Source organism: Macrobrachium nipponense, chromosome 49 (genome assembly GCF_015104395.2).
Source record: "Macrobrachium nipponense isolate FS-2020 chromosome 49, ASM1510439v2, whole genome shotgun sequence".
Lineage (NCBI taxonomy): Eukaryota > Metazoa > Arthropoda > Malacostraca > Decapoda > Palaemonidae > Macrobrachium > Macrobrachium nipponense.
In genome coordinates, this window is record NC_087224.1 from 13,388,309 (window position 1) to 13,412,240 (window position 23,932).

The 23,932-nt window shown below is 37.0% G+C and overlaps 2 protein-coding genes across 3 annotated transcripts in view; both read left to right on the forward strand.

The window, feature by feature from the left end:
- The first annotated feature begins 430 nt into the window (after positions 1–430).
- On the forward strand, positions 431–4,022 carry LOC135205345 (uncharacterized). 2 transcript variants are annotated; one of them, XM_064235806.1, is made up of 7 exons: positions 431–584; positions 1,032–1,225; positions 1,461–1,623; positions 2,121–2,206; positions 2,424–2,625; positions 3,279–3,457; positions 3,709–4,022. In XM_064235806.1, exons 1-7 carry the CDS (start codon positions 542–544, stop codon positions 3,760–3,762), a joined length of 921 nt encoding a protein of 306 aa, XP_064091876.1. In that variant the 5' UTR covers positions 431–541; the 3' UTR covers positions 3,763–4,022. The 2 variants fall into 2 exon arrangements, with proteins under 2 accessions (XP_064091876.1, XP_064091875.1); XM_064235805.1 differs by having other exon boundaries at positions 454–584; positions 1,029–1,225.
- Positions 4,023–11,215: 7,193 nt separating this feature from the next.
- LOC135205240 (uncharacterized) overlaps positions 11,216–23,932 on the forward strand; it is a 50,318-nt gene continuing 37,601 nt past the window's right edge. Inside the window, exons 1-2 of the mRNA XM_064235589.1 lie at positions 11,216–11,318; positions 19,153–20,240. Of these exons, the coding sequence (XP_064091659.1) occupies positions 19,917–20,240 (324 nt within the window). The 5' untranslated portion in view covers positions 11,216–11,318; positions 19,153–19,916. The remainder of the gene's footprint in view (positions 11,319–19,152; positions 20,241–23,932) is intronic.

Sequence of the window (23,932 nt, forward strand, 5' to 3'; positions counted from 1 at the left end):
CCAGCAAAGTTACAGCCAGGAAGGATAATTTCTCTTAATTTCACACTGAAATGTCCGAACTTGAATTCCATAAAGGTGGGGCGGCTCAACGACCTCCCAGTGAAATCCTACCTTGACTTCAAACATAGTCTATATCTGGCCAGACTTTTGCACGTATATCTATAGGCCTATGCTACTATAAATCTGAGTAAGATGCCTATCTATCTATTCAGAGTTTTGTCAAGAATTGTAAATCGAAATAAGACGTTCAATGAAAAGTCTCACGTCGTAGAAATATTTCAACATACGTTCTATAAAAAAAAAAAAAAAAAAAAAAAAAAAAAAAAAAAAAAAAAAAAAAAAAAAAAAAAAAACGGAAAAAAAAGGTCTCTCATCTATAGCTTAGAGATTCTCCGTGACCTCGAAGATACCAAAAAGGGTTTATATAAGATGCGACTTTATCTACTGCTGGTTACTATCCTTTCTCGAACCCCGTGTTGTGAACAACAAGTCACGGGTGCACCAGAACTGCGACCATTTATTGTCGCACCTTAGGACCAAGATGGCGCCTCTCTTGTATCTGAGTTTGCTGTTACTCCTGTCTGGTGAGTTTTTAAACATATTTAAAATTCGTATTTTCTAAAACAAATTTACATGTTAATTCCATTACAGGCATTCCTTGACTATTTCTTTTATGTGTGTCTTATTCGTTATTTACTTCATATATAAAATACGCTTAAGAATTATTAAACAGAAAAACAAAACCTGTACAGAGTTACATCAGGCCATCGATGACGTCACTGACATAATACTTTTGCATTGAAAAAAAGCCTTAAAATCTTATTTTGAAATTAACATGAGTCAAAAACTGACATCTGAAATCTCACACAGTTATTATACATCGCTACAAAACTTCATCATTTCCTAAAACCAAACGAAAAATACGAAGAAGAATAATAGAAAATTCTACTTCAACTGGAATTCAAAGGCAGGCAGCCCTCCGAAAGACATCTTATGAAAATAATAATCTGCATTTTCCTCCCACAAACCAGGAGTTCATTCCGAATTGAATCTGGCAGAAGAGGAGGAAGGAGGATTATCACACGTCCGCGAAGGTGACTGGGATTTGGGACCAGAAGATGATGATGGCGATTACAGTTACGAAGATGCGTCTATGGATTTCAAGGCCGGCTCCATTGAGGAGTTAGTCGTCGCGCACGCTCCTTTTTTGAGGTTCCATAAGACGGTGAGACCATATTAAAGGTCAAAAGGTGCTGTGGGAGTGAGAATTTGTCCCGGCATAAGGCCACCTTAGCTTTATTTACGATTAAGTTGGCCATTATCCGTCAAAAACTAAAAGAAGAATATTTTTTATTCTCGACATCAAACGCTCTCTGAATGAACATTGATTTTGCATTTTGTTTTTTGTCGTATCTTTTCATCCATTATTTGTTTATTTATTTCTTTTTCTTCTACAACAGGAAGGTGAAAATGACTTCTGTTTCCCCCACGATGCAACTGACTATTACAACACGCGAGTGAGCGAGGATTGGTCCAGGCAATGTAACATGAACTACAGCACATTGCACGGCGAGATCCCGACTTACTGGCACGCGCAGGCGTGCGGTGAGCACCTCCATATTGGTAAGTGACGTTCCCTCCCTATTCGTGCCGAAAATTAATTTCCATATTAGCCAGTCATCGTCATAATTGTTCGTTATATTTCTCTTCAATTGGTTATGTCTCAGCCTTTGCAGGCGAGTTTTTAAACCATATAGTAATGGGAATAATTGCTGTTTATAACTCAGCATTGGTTAGTGAGGTTTCAGCCATATTGAAGGGTGACATCCTTCGAATATTAGTTAATATCTCCATATTAGAAGATGATATCCACTGGATTTTGGAAGAAAACACACACCCTTTCCATATGGGCAATACAGATGAATCCCAATGAAAGGTCAAATCAGATTGGGCAGCGTGGAACATCTCGCCCCTCTCGACCTTAACCCGAGGCGCGAAAGTGGCTGCAATGTGATTCAGTGCTAAATTAACATTTTTAACACCTGTTAAATTCAACTTTGGTTTTTAGCTTCTAATTTAAATAAAACTTTCTTTCTTTTTTTTTACATCCTTCTTCGCAGCTTACTGGACATTCACGGGATACAATCATAAATGTGACCTGATATCTGGCGAGAGAGACGCTTGGTGGGAGTTCATTGTCGTCAAGGTGAGTGTATGTTTCTATTTGTGCACACATACACACACACGTACACAAATACACACCTGTGTATGCTTATGAAGTGGTTAATATCTTAGGACTTTTCTGCATAGGATTTCATCCACGATTTCATAGTCGAAGTCTAAGAGTATGTCTGTGGGAGTAGGACTTTATATCCTATTTTGCTTCTTCTAATAACTTGACCTTTTGAGCGTCCCCATTCCAGGTCAGAAACTGGGAGACGGCTCCCTTCATGGCCGAGGTCATGTTTGGTCAGAAGGAAGGGTGGTACACCAGGGTCCCCGGACGCTACGACGTCATAGAGCATACCCACCCCGTGGCTTTCGTAGGACATGCGAGTCATGGGTTCTACCACGATGACGGTGGTTCTAACAGCTGCTGTTACTTCGAGGACTTGCGGAACCCTGGTATGTGGGCCTGTGTGTCTAGACCTCTGTTGCTAGATCTATGTGGCTCGACCTGTGTTTCTGGACCTCTGTTTCTAGACCTATGTGGCTCGACCTATGTTCCTAGACCTCTGTTTCTAGACCTATGTGGTTCGACCTGTTTCTAGACCTCTGTTTCTTGAACTATGTTTCTAGACCTCTGTTTCTAGAACTATGTGGCTCAACCTATGTTTCTAGACCTCTGTTTCTAGACCTATGTGGCTCAACCTGTTTCTAGACCTCTGTTTCTTGACCTATGTTTCTAGACCTCTGTTTCTAGATCTATGTGGCTCGACCTATGTTTCTAGACCTCTGTTTCTAGATCTATGTGGCTCAACCTATGTTTCTAGACCTCTGTTTCTTGACCTATGTTTCTAAACCTCTGTTTCTAGATCTGTGGCTCGACCTATGTTTCTAGACCTCTGTTTCTAGATCTATGTGGCTCGACCTATGTGTTTAGACCTATATTTATAGACCTCTGTTTCTTGACCTCTGTTTCTAGACCTATGTATATAAACATGCAACAACAAAAAAAAAAAGAGGTCAAAATGCGTACAAAACTCCTAAAAATTTAATTTAAAAAAATCCCATTCTAAAACCAATCGATAAAACCGGATTGATCGAAACCATTCCAGGTTTATCAGACACATTTATGCGCACCCACCTCAACCTGGTTGAACTGAAGGATGACGGGACGGGTGAGGAATGGATGACAGACCCCAGCGTCCACTACTGGAGTGGTATCCTGGCTCCTACTTACAGAGACAATTGGGATCTCTGCAGGCTACTTGGCTGTACAGGATCCTACTTACAGGTAAGCCGCCTGGTTGCAAACACACACACACACACACACACACACTTATTGTAAGCCTGCTCCCAACTCTCTCTCTCTCTCTCTCTCTCTCTCTCTCTCTCTCTCTCCTTCCTTCTCCCTTCTCCCCCTCTCTCTCCCTCCATTCTCTTCTTCTCCCTTTCTCCCTCTCTCTCTCTCTCTCTCTCTCTCTCTCTCTCTCTCTCTCTCTCTCAAACGCACAATTAATTCCGATCTTAAACTCCTTTTTCCAGATCTGCGGAACCTGTGGCTGCCACAAGAGCGACATCGGAGGTGACCCATTTTGAGAAGCTTCGGTTTCCTTTAGTTATCCCTTCAAAGTCTCGGACGTAACCTCCATTTTCTATGATTAACGTCATTAGTTATTCTATAATGACCATAATCTATAATAAATCATTGTTTCTTTTTTAACAGTAACTGATAATAAAAACTCGATAATTAAATATGCAATCTTATGATTATCGAATAATGACATAGACTTCATAATTCACGATGCAATGTTCAATGGCTCCATTGAACTGAAATATAAATTAGAAAAGTAAATTACTTTCTGTTTTTTATTATTAAGCCCTTGAGAGAGAGAGAGAGAGAGAGAGAGAGAGAGAGAGAGAGAGAGAGAGAGAGAGAGAGAGAGAGAGCACTTATCAACATATATGAAAGCAGTTATGAATAATATTTTGTATTGCTACAATTTTTGCGTAAGCGTATATGAGAGAGAGAGAGAGAGAGAGAGAGAGAGAGAGAGAGAGAGAGAGAGAGAGAGAGAGAGAGAGAGAGAGAGTCTTATTATTGTTATCACAATAATAAGACATGTTCGATTCCTGATGAGACGAGCCACTGAAAGTTAGCCATAGTCTCTCTCTCTCTCTCTCTCTCTCTCTCTCTCTCTCTCTCTCTCTCTCTCTCTCTCTCTCTCTCTCATATCTGGCTTCTGATTGGCCAGTATTGCCTGGGCCGATCACATCGAGCCACGGGGGGCGGGGGCGATGGGGGAAGGACCACAACAGATTATGTTACTATTATTTTCTTATAACAATTTTTTAGCACACAATGGCCTCTTTCGAAACCAATTCTTGAACACAAAAATATAACTTTTCAACAATTTTTAAAAAACACAGGACGCATCATGAATTGAGTGTTTGTTTGTCAAGATACAGAACAAACAGCTGTTGTTGTTTACAGGTACTTTTGTTCAACAATAAACAAACCACACACACACACACACACAAACTCAGAAATAAACAGCTCCTCCATCCATACAAGTTTCCAAACTGGTTTCTAAGATGTCACCTTGAAATTGCTTGTGTCTGAAGTCAGCCAAATTAATTCGTGTCTCATGGCAGACGTGATCGTTAAGTTCGTAGCACGTTTCCCCATTGTGCTCGATACCCCACGAGACTGGTAATTATGCCCTAAGTGTCTTCGATATTATGCCATTATCATGCTTGCTTACGTGTCTGAGCATATATATATATATATATATATATATATATATATATATATATATATATATATATATATATATATGAATTTGTGTGTGCGTGTTTTGCTAGAATATTTTGTTAGAATATCTATATATTTCCTTCCGTAATAGGTATAAACTTATCTCCTTTTTTCTCATCCTGGCGAGAGAGAGAGAGAGAGAGAGAGAGAGAGAGAGAGAGAGAGAGAGAGAGAGAGAGAGAGAGAGAGAGAGAGATTCTGATTTCACTATAGCCCAATAATATTAAAATGCTTTCAGAGCTACACGAGATAAATAATGATTATTAGAAGAAAAAAAAATTCTTAAGTTATAAAAAAATAATAAGTTTTCTATCATATTTAACAGATTTCTATTATATTTGTCGAATTTCTCTTTCAGATCGATCAATTGATTCAGATTTATCATAAACCTAACGTAACTGAGAGTCATACTTGTCTAATTCGCTCTAAATATTATTAATCTTTTCGGTTATGTGGTTGAAATGGCCATCACATAAAACGACAGTGAGATGATATACTTTAGTTTACCACTCAGATCTCGTTTTCTGTGACGCGTTTTCTATGGAATAATTAATCTTCAACTCTGTCAATTCTTTCATATTCTACGTTCATTGTCGTTTTATCAAATTCCTGATGATTAGAATATAATTATGGTCAATTAATGGTTTTTATACAATTATTACATGATAAGAGGTGACAATTAATGCCCCAACGACCAAAAGAATTGATAAATAGCTGTGATTTGAATATTATATAAGGCATAGGCCTACCTCCAGATAATTGCTTCAAAAAGTCCATATAAATTTAAACTATTTAAGCCTAAAGATGATTTTTTAAAATGATCATATATTATATGATTATTTTTTGTAATAAAAATATTTTTTTATTATAATTTTTTGTAATAGATTATTTTTTGTACTTGATTATTTTTTGTAATAAAATAATTTTTTTATTATTTGTTGTAAAATGGATTATTTTTTGTACTTGATTATTTTTTGTAATAAAATAATTTTTTTATTATTTTTTGTAATTGGTTATTTTTTGTAACTTTTTTGTAATGAAATATTTCTAACATATTTTCTCCAATTATTATTTGGAATAGATTATTTTTTTGAATAAATTATATTTTTTGTAATAGATTATTTTTTTGAATAGATTATATATTTTTTTAGATTATATTTGTTTGCAATAGATTGTTTTTAATAGATTATTTTTTTGTAATAGATTATAATTTTGTTATAGATCACGATCAATTTTGGGGACAAAGGGCGCTGGTAGTCAGTGATGGCCACCCATTCAATTAGTGACCAGACCTAGTGGTTATTAGTCTAGGTAACCAAATGGTCCTCAGTATTATAACTTGATTAATTATTGGTTATCTATTATTATTCAACAATGATGCATTAAGAGTAATTATCAAGAATTATATATATATACAAATTAGGCCTACATCATATATTTAAGCCAACAGAAGGAATTAGACATTTTGACCCACTCGGGGATCGAATCCGGGCCTGTTACCGGTGAGGCGAACGTCCTAGCAAGTCCATGCCAATATCTTGTCTTCCTATTCGGGCCTGGGCTAGAAAAAAGGGTTATTAAGGGGTATTAAGTCGACCCCCCTCCAGTTGACCTCTGCAAAATTTATTTATTTATTTATTTATTTATTTATTTATTTATTTATTTATCTATTTATTTATTTATTTATTTATTTACTGTTTTTGTCGTGTTAAAGATTTATTGTCACCTGTTTATTTATTTATTTATTTATTTTGTGTTTAAGACTTCTCGCCTGCTGTTTATTTATTTATTTATTTATTATTTATTTATTATTTTTTGTCGTGTTTAAACCTCGTTACCCACAAGACCTTCATGACCTGAGGTCATTTTCTATCCTAAATCTTTTACCGACCGTCGCATCGCGTGACCCGTAAGCAGGTCTCAAAGTGCGGGTCAAAATTGCCAAAACGTTTGTGCATGTGTGTGTGTGTGTCTGTGTGTGTTTGTGTCACTATCACCTCTTCAAAGTCGGGAGCGAATGCAGTGTATGTTTGTGTTCGTGTTTTCGTTTTCTGAACGGGATCACAAAAGAGCAACGTAGCCTGTGTCATGTCGTAATACATAATTTTTCTATTTTTCTTTGAAGAATATACTTTTAAGTGGAATATATATATAGAATATCAGAGTATATATATATATATATATATATATATATATATATATATATATATATATAGATAATATAATATATATTATATATATAATTAATAATATATATATATATTTATTATATAATTATATAGCCAACTAAAAGATTGGAAGGGGAAAAACCCACCACTAAAAACAATTAAAAACTGAAAAAAAGTGTAAACGCTCGCGTAATACAAAAATGAAACATGAAAGAGAAAGCATCCCTGAACCGACTTCAAGGTAAGAATATCAATATCACGAGAAAGCTTACAGAAAGCAAAATTCAGGCAGCGAAAAAGTATAACGAGAAGAAAGTGTTGAGACGATAATTGTGCGCTATGTCCGAAAGGGCTGTAATTTATCATTTTTATACCTGGCAGAGCTGAGAGGCATTACTCAAGTGACGGAGAAGAAGCATTACAATAAGGTATACGCCAGGTATAGCTAATAACGAAAGAAGTTTACTTTATAATTCCTCTGAGAACCCTAATGGCCTTGATAAGGAATTTATGACGCATCGCCGAAGTTTGGGTAGGTGAAGAACAGCGTGGAAATATAATATTTTCTCTATGTGTTAAGCCAATTAAGTTGCGTTCTTATTGTTTAGTATTCATAAAGAGAGATTATTAATGGTGTTGACTGTGATGAATTGACTCGTTAATGGTGGTTTGGAAGGGGAAGAGCAGTGAGGATTTATGTGAGAAACATTAACAGGAGATTGAAGGTATTTTCGAGGCACAAAAAGTACACACACACACACACACGTATATATATATATATATATATATATATATATATATATATATATATATATATATGCACCTCTCTCTCTGCCCCCATAAAAAGAGCAGAGAGTTATGGAGTACCCAGAATGTCACATATTAGAAGCCTCTAAGAAACATTACAAGGTCAATCAATTACTTCCAATCCTCCAGTCAGAATGATAAACTTCCTAAAGTGGTTTAGGGATTCATGTCACTTCCAATCTCCAGTCAGAATGATAAACTTCCTAAAGTGGTTAGGGATTCATGTCACACGTACCAAAAGAGCATGTGACATGTGCATGCCCTGGGGGCACTTTGTTGGGGGTGGCCGGGAAACCGGTCTTCTTGCATGTCGAACAAGTTTCTGTTCTGTATTGACACGGCGTCTTCGGAACAATTGCCATAAGTGGTTCGCGTGATTATTCTTTGTTCCTGTAGTCGTCGGTATATTTAAATGTAAATGTTTGTTTGTTCAAAATCTCAAATCTCCGAAAGCTCTTCACCGATCGCTTTGAAATTTTGACACAACATTGCGTACGACTACGCGCATGTTTTTATAATGGGGTTTTTCATCCTACCTCCTCCCCACCCACCACCCCCCAACCCCCGGCCCCCACTTTCCGAAGAGGGTATGGGTGAGAAATGGGATTCCCTGAAACGGAGGTTCCGAGTTCCGAGTTCTGCCCGTGAAGCAGGGCTGGTTATGCCCGTAGACTTTTAGTTACTCTACGAAATTATCGTACGTAATTTTTGTATACTATACATATGACTTATCATAAGTCATATCACATTACCGTGATTCATATACATCTATCGAGCTACAAATGTCCTTTAATATCTAATTCGCTCCACCTCGGAATTAATATATTTTCATATACGTTTAACCAAAGGGGAATTTTATTCAGCGATAATAGAATTGCCGGCCGACGGGCACAAACCATCGACATCTTCAATTCCAGGACTGGCAGTGAAGCCTTAGCCCACCCCGCCACCGCATGCATCACTTGGAAACATCAATGACATCAAAGAGGGTGGAGTTTGAGAAGAGGGGTTGGCAGAGAGAGAGAATGAGAGGGAGAGGAAGTGAGAGAGAGTAGAATGGGGAGAGAGAGAGAGAGAGAGAGAGAAGAGTAGCTGTTTTGGGAGAGAGACCCGAGCAGTGAATTCTGTACTTGGTAGACATTCGACTGGTGTGGGCCAGCCAGAGTAGGAGGATGGTATCGGGCCAGCGACTGCATCCCACAATACTTTATTAGAAACAGTAGGTTCTCAGGGATGAGGTTGCCAGACGTACTATGTCCGATTTAAACCCTGGTTGTGACCATCTCAGTCACACCACTGCCAGGTACAACTGGGGAAAACAAGTCTCTTCTGCACAATCAAGTTTTCTGTACATCGTATAATCAAGGCCACCAACTTTAACCCCGGCCAGGTGGTGGCCTGGCTTAAATAGTTGCCAGATGTATGGATTATGGCTAAATTTAACCTTCAATAAAAAAAAAAAAAAAAACTATTGAGGCTAGAGGGCTGCAAATTGTTATGTTTGATGAATGGAGGATGGATGATCAACAAACCAATTCGCAGCCCTTTAGCCTCAGGAGTTTTTAAGATCTGAGGGCGGACGGACAACCTTCTATAAAACAAAAACTACTGTGGCTAGATAGCTGCAATTTGGTATGCTTGATGATTGAAGGATGGATGATCAACATACCAATTTGCAGCCCTCTAGCCTCAGGAGTTTTTTGAGATCTGAGGGCGCACTGACAGACAAATCAGACACAATAGTTTCTTCAGAGAACTAAAAACACGATAAACAAATAATGCCACTCAAAATAAACAGGAAGAGGAGCAAGAATAAATACATTAGCGCCTGAGGTCAGTGCGCCATTTAGTACAAAACAGTCTTGTTTTTTTCCAACGTAGGTGGGCTTTCTACTCTCTCTCTCTCTCTCTCTCTCTCTCTCTCTCTCTCTCTCTCTCTCCTTTACTGTTAGGCCAATGTTTTAATCTGTCTTCCTGTACACCCGTAAATCTTGCATATTTGTCATAAGGACAAATTGAGTTCATATATTCCTTAACTGACAATCAAGTTCTTTAAGATAACTTCCTTCTATAAAACTGAAATAAAAATCAATTTTTTTCATTTATATTATAGAGATAAATCACCTTTTCAGATATTTTAGCATCTAACTTACATTTTTATTCATTAAATTGTCAATTTAGCTGGTTTTATAATATATATTTTTTTTAATATTTCCAATTGCTTTGAGTTACTGCTTTCAAATAGGGTTCATCTCCTCCAATAATAATAATAATAATAATAATAATAATAATAATAATAATAATAATAATAATAATAATAATAAATAATAATATCAGTGGTTAGACAGATATTTCATTCCAAAACTTATTTATTGTAAAGAAGTTGTGTTGTGGAATCCAGTCTTATAAAACTTATATATATATATATATATATATATATATTATATATATATATATATATATATATATATATATATATATATATATCATGCGCCAAAGAAATACGTAAAATGTGTATATTTTAAGGAAGGGGTATTTTGACATAGGCCTAACAGCAAAAAAAAAAAAAACGCGAGAGAGTATTTCAGCAAGAAAAACACGATAACGTTTAATGGAACACTGACCTAAAACTATAATGTAATGCTGCCTTTTCCTGTTTCTTTTTTTCTAACTGCCTATACGTTCGTTTGTTCTGTCATCTTAGGGTATATATTGTGAATTTGTATCAGTCTATATATTCACAGATAGTTCAGATCAATAAACCCAACAAAAATGAGTGATGTAGATGAATAAATTCATAAGAAATATCTCCACTGTACTGCAAATTAACTAGGATATTTTAAACTTAAACCTTCACAGGAGAGGTCAATTTTTTTTTTAGAATGAAAATTCCGTTTACAAGGAAACTAACTGACTCAAATAAGAGGGAAATGTCAAATGCGTTCCAGATATCGCATGACTTGGAAAATACAGTTGGAATTGGCGGGTAAGTGTACAGAGAGAGAGAGAGAGTATCTTTCTCTCTGTACAGTTAAGTAATAAACCTACGCTGGCTTACCCATGTGTACAGGTAAGCAAGCAATTGACGGAGAAATAGAGAGAGAGAGAGAGACTCGGTCTATCTCTCCCCAACTGTAGCTCTCTCTCTCTCTCTCTCTCTCTCTCTCTCTCCCCAAATGCGTGTGTGCGCGCGTGAACGCACGCACGAACTAACTCCACCGATCCCCAGGTGAGAGAGAAAAGTCTCTCTCACCTCAGTAAGTAGGCAGACGCCTTCCTGTAAGGGTGTGGGGTAGTGCGCATCGGGCCGCTCTCTTGTCTGTGCGTCCTCTTGTCCGTGTGTTTTCCGGGACCCACAGATCGAGGTAAAAAGACGAATTCTTCCTTCGGTGTTTTAGCCCGCCCTAGTCATTCGTCCATAAGTGTTCTTTCACTTAGAAAGTTAGGAGTCACTTTATAAGTAGGTGAAAATGTGCTTCTAAACTGGATTTTTTCATTTTTTTTTTATATATTCTTCTCTCCCAAGTTTGCCGATGCGATAGTTAGCCGTTATAAGATTCATATTATATCTCCCGGTTATATACATGAATAGTGAATTATTCTGTTCTCTTAAGTAACTTGTGGAAAAGACGATACTTTTGATTTCATTACACTGTTAACTCGATTTACTTTTATAAAGTTATTATACTTTAATTGTACTCAAAAGCTTTCTAACCATAAGTGTCAATTCTATCTTTATGATGAAAAGTTCAACCACTTTTTTACATCGTGTATATATATATAATATATATATATATATATATATATATATATATATATATATATATATATAATATTCGTTTGATTAAATAATTTATCGTGGTTTGCAAAATTTACACAATTCAATGTTAAAAGGAGTTAATTTATCATGTATTAAATATCATAAAATATTGGTTGAATTAAATCATCAAACTTGTTTTTGCAAATGTGCAGAATTCTGTGTTAGAATTGTTAATTTATCTTCTGTTAAATGTGTTAAATATACGTTAAACTAAATTGTTTAACGTGCTTTACAAATGTAAATATTTGATGTCAAAAAGGTTCAATGGATCGTGTTAAATATTTGAAATATTAGTTAAATTAATCAATTTAACGTGTTTTGCAAAATAACAGAACTTGATGTTAAAAAAAGCTTAATTCATTGTGTTAAATTGATAGAATACTCGTCAAACTATACAACGTGTTTTTGCGACTTAGCAGAATTTAACGCTAACAAATGGTTAATTTATCATGTTAAATGTTTGAAATATTCGTTAAAAGCACGTGTTCCCAGGCTCGACTCCTTGGTGTAGGTTTGACCTTGGCGGTTATAGTACAATTTCCGGTGTATGGTCTAGCTATACGAACGGTTGGGACACGAAGATGATTACATTATATATATATATATTATATATATATATATACTATATATATATATTTATATATATGTGTGTGTGTGTGTATATGAATATATGTTATATTACTATATATATATATATATTATATATTATATATATATATATAATATATATACCTTCCATATATATATAAGTACATATATGTCAACTCGGACTTTGAAATAATAAAATAATAATAATAATAATAATAGTCATAATAATAATAATAAACTTTCTTCTAATATATAATGTCCATGCCAACTCGGACTTTTGATATAATAATAATAATAACAATAACGTTACTTCTAATGTATTTGCTTGTATTTAATTTACAAGAGACTTTGTTTTTTAAGTAATGTATGCATGCATGCATGAATGTTAACGTATATGTACTTTATATATATGGAAGGTGTATATATATATATATATATATATATATATATATATATATATATATATATATATATATACACCTTCCTTGTATATAAGTACATATACGTTAACATTCATGCATGCATGCATACATTACTTTACTTAAAAACAGACACTTGTAAATACAAGCAAATATAGTAGAAGAAAGTTTAATATTATTATTATTATTAAACCAAATAAAAACTTCTTTCAGTTTTCTTCTGAAGATTGAAAAAGAAACCCACAAAATCACTTTGTAACTTGTTTACTTAAACTAAAAGTAAATACTTAGAAGTAAACAAGTTACAAAATGATTTTGTGGGTTTCTTTTTCAATTATTATTATTATTATTATTATTATTATTATTATTATTATTATTATTATTATTATTATTATTATTATCTTAAAAGTCCGATTGATATAGACATGATGAAATGAAGATAAGAAGAATATTAAAGAAATATTAGAAAACTTAGTATTACAGAAAAGTGATTAAGATAGAATCAAGATAGCGAGCTAAGATGTGCTGATACACCAAGATAATAAACTACCAAGAAAATAAGATTACAAATTGGTAGGCTGAACAAAGCGTAAGAAAGTAAGATAAAGAAAATAGAGATAATCGATACTATACTCTGTTTTTTTCATCTGTCCATCCGCCTGTGGTGTTTGCGCATGGTAACACTGCGTCCCGGGCTTTAAATAACATCCTATTTCGAATGTTAGCGGTGTAATTCGCATACAGTAAATTATTAAAAACACTTTTCAGTTGTAAATGTACACCAAGATATCCTTTTATTTACCTAAAACTATTTAAAGCCCGGGAAGCAGTGTTACCATGCGCGACCACCACAGGCGGGATGGACAGATGGAAAAAACAGAGTATAGGATGGTTTTCTCTATTATGAAACCACATATATAAAAAAAAGTAAATTTTAAGTCGAATAAGGAAAGATTATTCCTTTTTTAAATTTTTTGGGGGAAAATCATATTCAAAACCGGAAATGACGTCTATACCCACTTCCGGTTCAGTTTAGAATATAATATATATATATATATATATATATATATATATATATATATATATATATATATATATATATTCAAGATCTGGAAAAATAATGACATTTTCTTTCCTCGTGTAATTCATAACGCAAAAAAAACTATTTTGGGAGTCAACTGTAATTAACCTTAAATTACAGAAACCTGTAATTCCCGCGCCACTTCTCCCAGAAGCACCAGGATACGCAGGTCGTAAAAGAACTCGTTGGAGTGTAATAATGACGTGATAATTACATTGATTTCTCTGAGAATTGACCTTTGGGGAATACGAGTACCTAAAAGCAATTGCAGCAAAGTATAATTATATATATTACTGTTTTTATTCCGTAGTTTTGATTCAGAAAGTGTGACTGATAATAGATGCGCTTCAAGGATGTATTACACAGATTTTTAATGTTTAAAATCAGTCACAATTACCTATAGATGGAAGAGAGATGTGATTGTCAGAATATGTGTACGGGAGAGTGACTAGTTTTTTTTTTTTATTTCCATCCGCCTGTGGTGTTTCCGTATGGTAACACTGCGTCCCGGCCTTTAGATAGTTAGTTACATTCAGCTTATATTCAACAATAATAATAATATCCCTATTTCGAATATTAACGGTGTTACTTCGCATACAGATAAATTATTAAAACACTTCAGTTTGCAAATGTACACCCAGATATCCTTTTATTTACCTAAAACTTACACATAGCCGTAACTATTTAAAGCCCGGGATGCAGTGTTACCATACAAAAACACCACAGGAGGATGGACAGATGGAAAAAAACAGAGTATTAGTTTGGTGTAAAAGTCCGTCTGAGACAGGGGTGTGTATCTGGGACTTTTGACTCGCAAATAGTTCATATGGTTTTGTGTCATGAATTTTTATTGATTTTTTCGCTTACTCGATGAATAAGCCTACAAAATACTTAGTTGGAAGTAGTACTATTATCTAAGCCTTCAAAATTGGCTTCCTAGACCTAATTTTTTAAATAGGCCTATGTACTGAAAAAAAAAAAAATTAACATTTACCATATTCAAATCATCTCCTTTGAAGAGTTTCGTCTAGAAGGTCAAATGCCGTGACCTCTGACCTTAGAATTAAGGCAGCGGGTTCATTAATGCAATAATAAGAAATTATTCACAGGCGTACTTGGCCTCTGATCCTGCGCCGCCATTTTCCTAGACCTATCAGTTATCGTCAATCTTTTTTTAATTGAAGTGTTAGTTAATAGGGTACCTATCATTTCGATATATATATATATATATATATATATATATATATATATATATATAGAGAAGAGAGAGAGAGAGAGAGGAGAGAGAGAGAGACGAGAGAGAGAATGAGAGAGAGAAGATTTAGAAGACGAGAGAGAGAGAGAAGAGAGAGAGATTGGTAAACAGGCAGGCAGACACTGCTTAACCTTGAGAAACAGCAAGGTTATATTATGTATCCTTGAGGAATTACCTATGGATTCACGTAGCCTTTGAGAGAGAGAGAGAGATAGACTGTACCAAATGAATAGCTGATTGACAACATAGCTATACATTGTGGGAATACAAGAATAGGCCTAATCTTTGACAACAGAAAACGAGCGCAGTGTTAGACCTATACGATATTTAAACAAACTCTCTCTCTCTCTCTCTCTCTCTCTCTCTCTCTCTCTCTCTCTCTCTCCTCTCTCTCTCTCTCTCTCTCCATTGCCGTGTGTGCTAAGAATACATTTCGCCTCGCGGCTATAAACATTCGCTGGAAATTGAGGTAACAACAGAGTCCCCGAAAATATTACGGTCGTAACTCGGTGCTCAGGACGATTCTTGTACGACTTGACTTGTCGTAAAACACGGAAGGGGTCTCTCTGAGAGTTTTACTATTAATACAAACTGGAATATTATGAATACTGAAAATAATAAAAGTAAAGAAGATGGAGATGCATACTTGATAGTTAGAACGAATATCGGGTGGGGGTTTTTGCATCCGAAAGTGATTCAACTATGGACGAGGTTTGCACGCGATAGTACCAGACCTCTCTCTCTCATTCTGCCATTTCTCTCTCTTTCTCTGCGTGCACAGACTGACGAGAGATTATTGCATCATATCCACCGCTGGAAAGTTAGAGAAAGCGCGTCAGAAAACGAATATAGGAAGAAAATAAGAAATATCTCTCGATCAAGGAAAAGATGGTCCCAGGTTACGTGTAGCGAATCCGGTTTCGACCCGAGAGAACTTCCCGGGTATTTCCCTGGAGTTCCGCGAACTCTGCTTAACCTGGGCATTCCCACTACGTGCCCCAGGACTTATTTGCATTCAGGTGCTTGCAGATGCCACCGATGTCCTTCCTGGAAGCTCGTCTGTCCGGTTGTAATTGGTGGCTGTCAGTGTTTGCTATACCTCAAGGTTCCTCCGCATCCAAGACGCTCAGACTAATGTGTTCTGCAGTCATGTTGGGCTTGATTGTGTCTAGTCATTGTTCGGGACGAGAGATGACGGTTAATTTCGGTTAATTTCCGTCCGCTGACGCAGTATTAGAGAGAGAGAGAGAGAGAGAGAGAGAGAGAGAGAACCACAATGGGGCTGGCCTACATCACAACGAATAACGGTTATAACGTGAAAGTTCCATCATGACATTTCTCCATTCATACAATTTGCGGGGGTCAATTTGCTAAACATTTTGAAAGCTCTCTCTCTCTCTCTCTCTCTCTCTCTCTCTCTCTCTCTCTCTCTCTCTCTCTCTCTCCTGGTCAGTAGAACATCCCGGGTGTGTTCCTCTGAAACAAGTCTTTTGTTCCATTGTTCCTCGATTAAAGGAACAGTTACCGCGGTCGGTGCCCGAATTGTTACTGTAAAATTTTGGGTTGTACCGAAACTGTTACTGCTACTTGTCTGTTGTACTGTTTGCAAAAAAAAAAATTAGATATATTATTTTATTTCTTGATTTTTAGATTTAATTACAAGTTACTTGAGTCCAATAATAATAATAATAATAATAAGTATTATTATTATTATAGTAGCCATGATTCCCATGACAAAAGTACTGCAGAAGATGGATGCCGGGTACCAACTCAAGAAAAGAGGCAACAGAATCAACCATCTGATGTTCATGGACGACATCAAGCTGTATGGTAAGAGCATCAAGGAAATAGATACCCTAATCCAGACTGTAAGGATTGTATCTGTGGACATCAGGATGGAGTTTGGAATAGTAAAATGCGCCTTAGTCAATATACCAAAGGGCAAAGTAACGAGAACTGAAGGAATAAAGCTACCAGATGGGAGCAACATCTAACACATAGATAAGACTGGATACAATTACCTGGGAATAATGGAAGGAGGAGATATAAAACACCAAGAGATGAAGGACACGATCAGGAAAGAATATATGCATAGACTCAAGGCGATACTCAAGTCAAAACTCAACGCTGGAAATATGATAAAAGTCATAACACACGGGCAGTGCCAGTAATCAGATACAGCGCAGGAATAAAGTGGAAATGACGAAGGCAGAACTCCGCAGCATAGATCAGAAAAACCAGGAAACATATGACAATACACAAAGCACTACACCCAAGAGCAAATACGGACAGACTATACATAACACGAAAGGAAGGAGGGAGAGGACTACTAAGTATAGAGGACTGCGTCAACATTGAGAACAGAGCACTGGGGCAATATCTGAAAACCAGTGAAGACGAGTGGCTAAAGAGTGCATGGGAAGAAGGACTAATAAAAGTAGACGAAGACCCAGAAATATACAGAGACAGGAGAATGACAAACAGAACAGAGGAATGGCACAACAAACCAATGCACGGACAATACATGAGACAGACTAAAGAACTGGCCAGCGATGACACATGGCAATGGTTACAGAGGGGAGAGCTAAAGAAGGAAACTGAAGGAATGATAGCGGCACAAGATCAGGCCCTAAGAACCAGATATGTTCAAAGAACGATAGACGGAAATAACATCTCTCCCATATGTAGGAAGTGCAATACGAAAAATGAAACCATAAACCACATAGCAAGCGAATGCCCGGCACTTGCACAGAACCAGTACAAAAAGAGGCATGATTCAGTGGCAAAAGCCCTCCACTGGAGCCTGTGCAAGAAACATCAGCTACCTTGCAGTAATAAGCGGTACGAGCACCAACCTGAAAGAGTGATAGAAAACGATCAGGCAAAGATCCTCTGGGACTATGGTATCAGAACAGATAGGGTGATACGTGCAAATAGACCAGACGTGACGTTGATTGACAAAGTCAAGAAGAAAGTATCACTCATTGATGTCGCAATACCATGGGACACCAGAGTTGAAGAGAAAGAGAGGGAAAAAATGAATAAGTATCAAGATCTGAAAATAGAAATAAGAAGAATATGGGATATGCCAGTGGAAATTGTACCCATAATCATAGGAGCACTAGGCACGATCCCAAGATCCCTGAAAAGGAACCTAGAAAAACTAGACGCTGAAGTAGCTCCAGGACTCATGCAGAAGAGTGTGATCCTAGAAACGGCGCACATAGTAAGAAAAGTGATGGACTCCTAAGGAGGCAGGATGCAACCCGGAACCCCACACTATAAATACCACCCAGTCGAATTGGAGGACTGTGATAGAGCAAAAAAAAAAAAAAAAGTTATTATCATTATTATTATCATTATTATTCAGAATTTTGAACGTTTATTCCAACTGTCATGAAAAAAAAATATTAAATCTAGCACAAGAACAAACTAACAAACTACAGGGTAAAAGGGAGAGAGAGAGAGAGAGAATAGTTGGACCGTAACCACACATTCCAGCTGAATTCTCGAGTCTCTCGTAAGCGTGATGTCACGTTTTGGGACGAAATTAAAAAAAGGTGTTATGTCACCCGTTGGGAACTGAGAGAGAGAGAAAGCTATTTGGAGTAGATGCGTATCATTGTCACTCGTAATTGTAAATAATATTCAAGGTCTACTTGCATTTTTGTATAAACGTATTTATGTATGTATAAATAGATGTGTGGATATATATGTATGCTTAAAAAATCACAGTAGATGCACGTGACTTCCAATATGTAAGCGAATACCACAGGAAAAAGGATAAGCAGAAATTTAGTACTAAGCGCTTTCGCCTTTATTCGGGCATTTGTTAGGGCGCAGTGCCCGAATAAAGGCGAAAGTGCTTGGTACTAACTTTCTACTTATTTTCCTGTGGTATATATATATATATGTGTGTGTGTGTGTATACATAGTATATATGTATAGTGTGCTTTAGAAATATATTTGCAAAAAATGAAATCAATATCATTTCCAAAAAAAAAAAATTAATATAATTATTTTTTCTTATTTCCAGTGCCAACAGTACCCGCAATGCCCAGATGTGTTCGCTGCAAGGGAAGGTAGTGTGTGACTAAGACAAGCACAAATACCTTGAGGTCTCTTCCAGCCACCCTCTGCTCTGGCAAGCACAACAGCAACCTTCATTACATATTGTATGTCCTTTCCTTACGATCGTCTAGTGAGATGAGTGGCTTTTTTATCTTAATATTTATTCATTGCTATTTTTGAGTCAGTGAGTTGTCTGTGCAGTGTTTTCTGAAGTTCTGAAACTGTTCGGTTCTGATTCGCGACGGAAATAGAATGGTTGGATGAATTCTTCGGTTAAGAATACGTCATGACGCCTTTTGAAGAATATATGAAAATCTGCTCTTAGGGAAGAATAGTTGAAAATATTAGAGGAGTATAGATCTACAAATATCCAAGGGCAATATTACAGGAACACGTTCGTCCAGTTTCCCAGAACCCAGAAAGACCTTCTGGCAGAGCAAACCTACTAAGAAGAAGAAGAGGCAGTAAAAAAGTAAACAAACCCAGAAAGACCTTCTGGCAGAGCAAACTTTTCCAAGAAGAAGAAGACGCAGTAAAAAGGTAAACAAACCCAGAAAGACCTTCTGGAAGAACAACCTTTTCCAAGAAGAAGAAGAGGCAGCTAAAAGGTAAACAAACCCAGGAAGCCCTTACGGCAGAAGGACAGACAGTCTCGAGAAGAAGAAGAAGAAGAAGAAGAAGAAGAAGAAGAAGAAGAATTAGAGGAGCGAGCCAAACACAAACAAAGCCATGGAGCTCCTGACGACCAAGATCATCGCCCTGACCCTCCTGGGCGCCCTCTCTCTCTTCTTCGGCCTCCTGCCGCTGCGACTCAGGAGGTACCTCAACCAGGGCAGCAAGAAGAGGGAGAGGATCACCAGCTGCCTCCTGTGCTTCGGGGGCGGCGTCCTCCTGGCGACGGTCTTCATCCACATGCTGCCCGAGACCAGGGAAGGTTTCAGCGGCGCCTTCGCCATGGGCTACCTGTCCGTCGGAGGGGACTACCCTCTGGCGGAGCTGGTCGTCTGCGCAGGGTTCTTCCTGATATACATCGTCGAGGAGTTTGTGCACAAGGTAAGGGAGCTGAGACAGGCATATTTTTTAGTTGGTTTTCACGGTTTTTAATTCGCTGTACTATTTGATGTTCCTCTTGAATACCTTTGGGGTAAGGTGTAGGCCCTGCAGTTTCATCCCTCAATAATATATTTGTTACAAGCTGCAGGTAATTATTAACTATTCAAAATTCTCAGGAAATGCTCTGGGATGAGGATGCCAGGCTCATGACCTATTTTAAACCATAGTTGCAGGCACCACAGTCTTATAACTGCCAGGTACACTATTCATTGCATAGGTCAAAGAGGGTATACATTGAGTTTTTATCAGTGGGCATATCCGTTCGTCCTCCTTCCCTCCCCTCAAGGAATCGAATCCTGGGCGCCAGCCTCATCAGCGAGAGACCTGAATGAATGAATCACGTGGATCGAAAGGAGAGAATTAGGTATGTGGTCGTTAGTCGAGCGTGTTGGGGCTAAAAAATAGGTCCACGCTGACGCCTGGAAACCAGATCCAACTGGAAAATCCAGGCCCCCCAAAATACCACCTCTTCCATTATTCCCTCGAGAACAGACGACACTTCTCGCGTTACTGTGACCTGTCTGACATTTGACCTTTTCCTGACCTCTGGCGCCCCGAGCGCTGACATCTGACCTTCTTGCAAAATCGAGGGCAGGCAGATTTCGTTTGAATGAACGAATTCTGGTTTTGGTTGGTCATGATGACTGGAATATTTGGTGATTCTCTCTCTCTCTCTCTCTCTCTCTCTCTCTCTCTCTCTCTCTCTGTGTGTATATATATTATATATATATATATATATATATTATATATATATATATATATATATATGTATGTATGTATGTATATATGTATATATATATATATATATATATATATATATATATATATACTTCCTTTTATTAGTTTTCATTTCTTTCGCTGTAAAAAGTGTGTATTTACTAAAGCTATCTTACCATAAGTATACTCACAGACATGCCTGTTTGTTGCACAAAGAGAGAGAGAGAGAGAGAGATGCGGAAATATAAGTTTGCAAAGCATTCTGGCCTCAAAACAAATAACTAATATACCAACCCAGTTTCCTTGAACAGAACGCGTCTATATCCAATGACGCAATATAAAACAGGATTATCTTGACTCTCTCTCTCTCTCTCTCTCTCTCTTCACGTGGATTTCCCAACACTTCTGACATTATTCCTTATCAGTGTGTGAGAAAAAAGACCTTGGTTTTCACACGATGTAGCGAGCTTGCGCGTGACAGCAAGCACGCAATGATACGGCCCCCACCCCCCCAAAACAATAAGGGGTTGTGGCTGAGGTGGGCTTATGCCCAGTGGATTCATGTACCAGCTATTCTTAACTTTCTCACTTTATCTGACTGTGCCAGAGGGCTGAGTTGTTTATGGAGAGAGAGAGAGAGAGAGAAAGAGAGAGAGTGGGGGGAGGGGGGGGGCGTCTCTTTCCAACCCAGCTACCACCCCACATAAATCGACTAGGCTATAGTTTAGTTTTCCCAGCAAGTTGCAACACTTCAGTTTAATTTTTCAGTCAAACTTTTACAGTACAATTCAGTTTCCTTTTCAACACTTTCAAAAAAAATCAGTTTAATTTTAATTGCACTTCATAACACTTCAAAAAAATAATTCAGTTTGATTATAATTGCACTTCACAACACTTCAAAAACAATCAGTTTAATTTTAATAGCACTTCATAACACTTCCAAAAAATTCAGTTTCATTTTAACTGCACTTCATAACACTTCAGTTTCACTTTCTCCACCACAACCCATCTCTTCAGTGCTCTGATCCGGTGTAATTTCCCCACAAAACCCCCACAGATTCGATTTCCCACCCCCCACCTCACGGCGCCCCACAAGAACAAAACCACACATAACAAACCACACACATACATCACCTGACCACAACAATCGTGACGGGTAATCACAGGTAATAATCTTTTGTTAGGGAAATTCCCTGGCACATGGGCGTGTTTTATTCATCGTTGCCGAGTGACGTCATCATTGTTTTCCTCGCGTCTTCTCCTGCTTCCATGGTCCTTGCGAGTCACACCACATCGGGTTTTGTTTATCCTTGGGGGAGTGACGTCGTTGTGTGACGCGTGTTTTCCCGCGCGCGTGCGTGGTTTAGCCTATGTGTAGCCTTTCATTACAGGCAATTTTAAAGATTAAGCTTATTGGTTATCTAGTTAAAAGCTTTTCTATACTGCGTTAAATCTTTTTTTCCCATTCCACGTGTGGGGGTAGGCTATACGTGTATACAGCACGGGACAATCGCTCTTATGTGATTTAGAAGTTGCTTTCTTCCAAACGAATATCATCTTTGGTCACTTTATTTTTGTAAACGATTACCTGAGGGTACAGTGTTTTAGACATCACTTGAGGTATATACCATTTCTGAAAGAGCTGTTAATAAGGCTTCATTATTTAAAACCATTGTTATCTAAGGTACCACTACTTCAAATCATTATTTTCTAAGATACCATTATCTAGAAATGTTTTTATCTAAGATAAAAACATTATTTAAACAACCACTATCTGAGATACCATTATTTAAACAGCACTTGATGAAGGTACCATTATCTTAAGCAATTACTTGCTATGGTACCATGATTTTCAACAACCATAACCTATGGTACCATTATTGTAAACAACTCTTAGCAAAGATACTATTATTTAAAACTATTATTATGTAAAGTACCACGCTTTTTAAATAAATTATTACCTAAGATATCTTTATTTTGAACAACATTATTAATGGTACCATCATCCTAAACTACCATCACTCAAACCTGCCATTATCTGAGGTATCCTTCCCTTGAACAAAAATCCTTTAGACTAGAATCCTTCGTGTTCAATGCATCTTTAGGATTCCCACACATAACTTCCTATACTCCTTGAAAGGGCACCCCCCACCCCCCGTCCCCCATCTCCAGCGAGACAGTGAGTGACCTTGCCTCTCCCTCCACCAGGATTCAGACGCATCCTACGAGTCCTACGATATTGCAACAAATATATTTAGGAGTCCTAATTCGCCATTTTTGTTTTATTTTTTTTTTTTGTGCTGAATTTAATTCTTATATTTATATGTTAAGACGATTTATTGTGTGTATATTCTACACCCACATGTTCACGGGTTCGATCCTCGGAATGGGCGAGGAAGGCCAGTATATGGGCGTTTTCTTGTTTATTTGAAAAAAATAAAAGGCTAAGTCGTTGCCCTATTGACATTAAGAAGTGACTTTGTGAATTTTCACCTGGTGGTCAGTCGACTGTTGTGTGTTGCAGCCAGGGTGGTGAACGGTGTGGGTGCAGCAACCTCATCCCATATATGTAAAGCCATCCCCTTCAAAACAATTATTTAGGAGAAAGACAATGAAATTAGTTAATACAAATATAAGCTTATTGTCTTTATCAAGGCGATTGTAACAATTTAGTTAAAATAAAGTTGATTATTTTCTTTATTAGAGCAAGAGTAGAAACCTCCTCAAAACAACAAAATACAACTAAAATAAAAACAAGAAAAGAATAAAACAATCAAAACAAGAAATCACAAGTAACCAGCTTACAAAAATCAAGGTCTCAAGAAACATAGACAAAGAAAAGGCATCAAAACAACGCACTGAAACAACGGAAGAACGACAATCAAAACAACGCAAGACACAAAACAAAAAAGAGA

Coding starts and splice junctions, on each gene's coding strand:
- LOC135205345 (XM_064235805.1), top strand. CDS start 542: ATGGCGCCTCTCTTGTATCTGAGTTTGCTGTTACTCCTGTCTG. Junction 585..1,028: donor TTTGCTGTTACTCCTGTCTG/GTGAGTTTTTAA, acceptor CCTCCCACAAAC/CAGGAGTTCATTCCGAATTG. Junction 3,458..3,708: donor GTACAGGATCCTACTTACAG/GTAAGCCGCCTG, acceptor TCCTTTTTCCAG/ATCTGCGGAACCTGTGGCTG.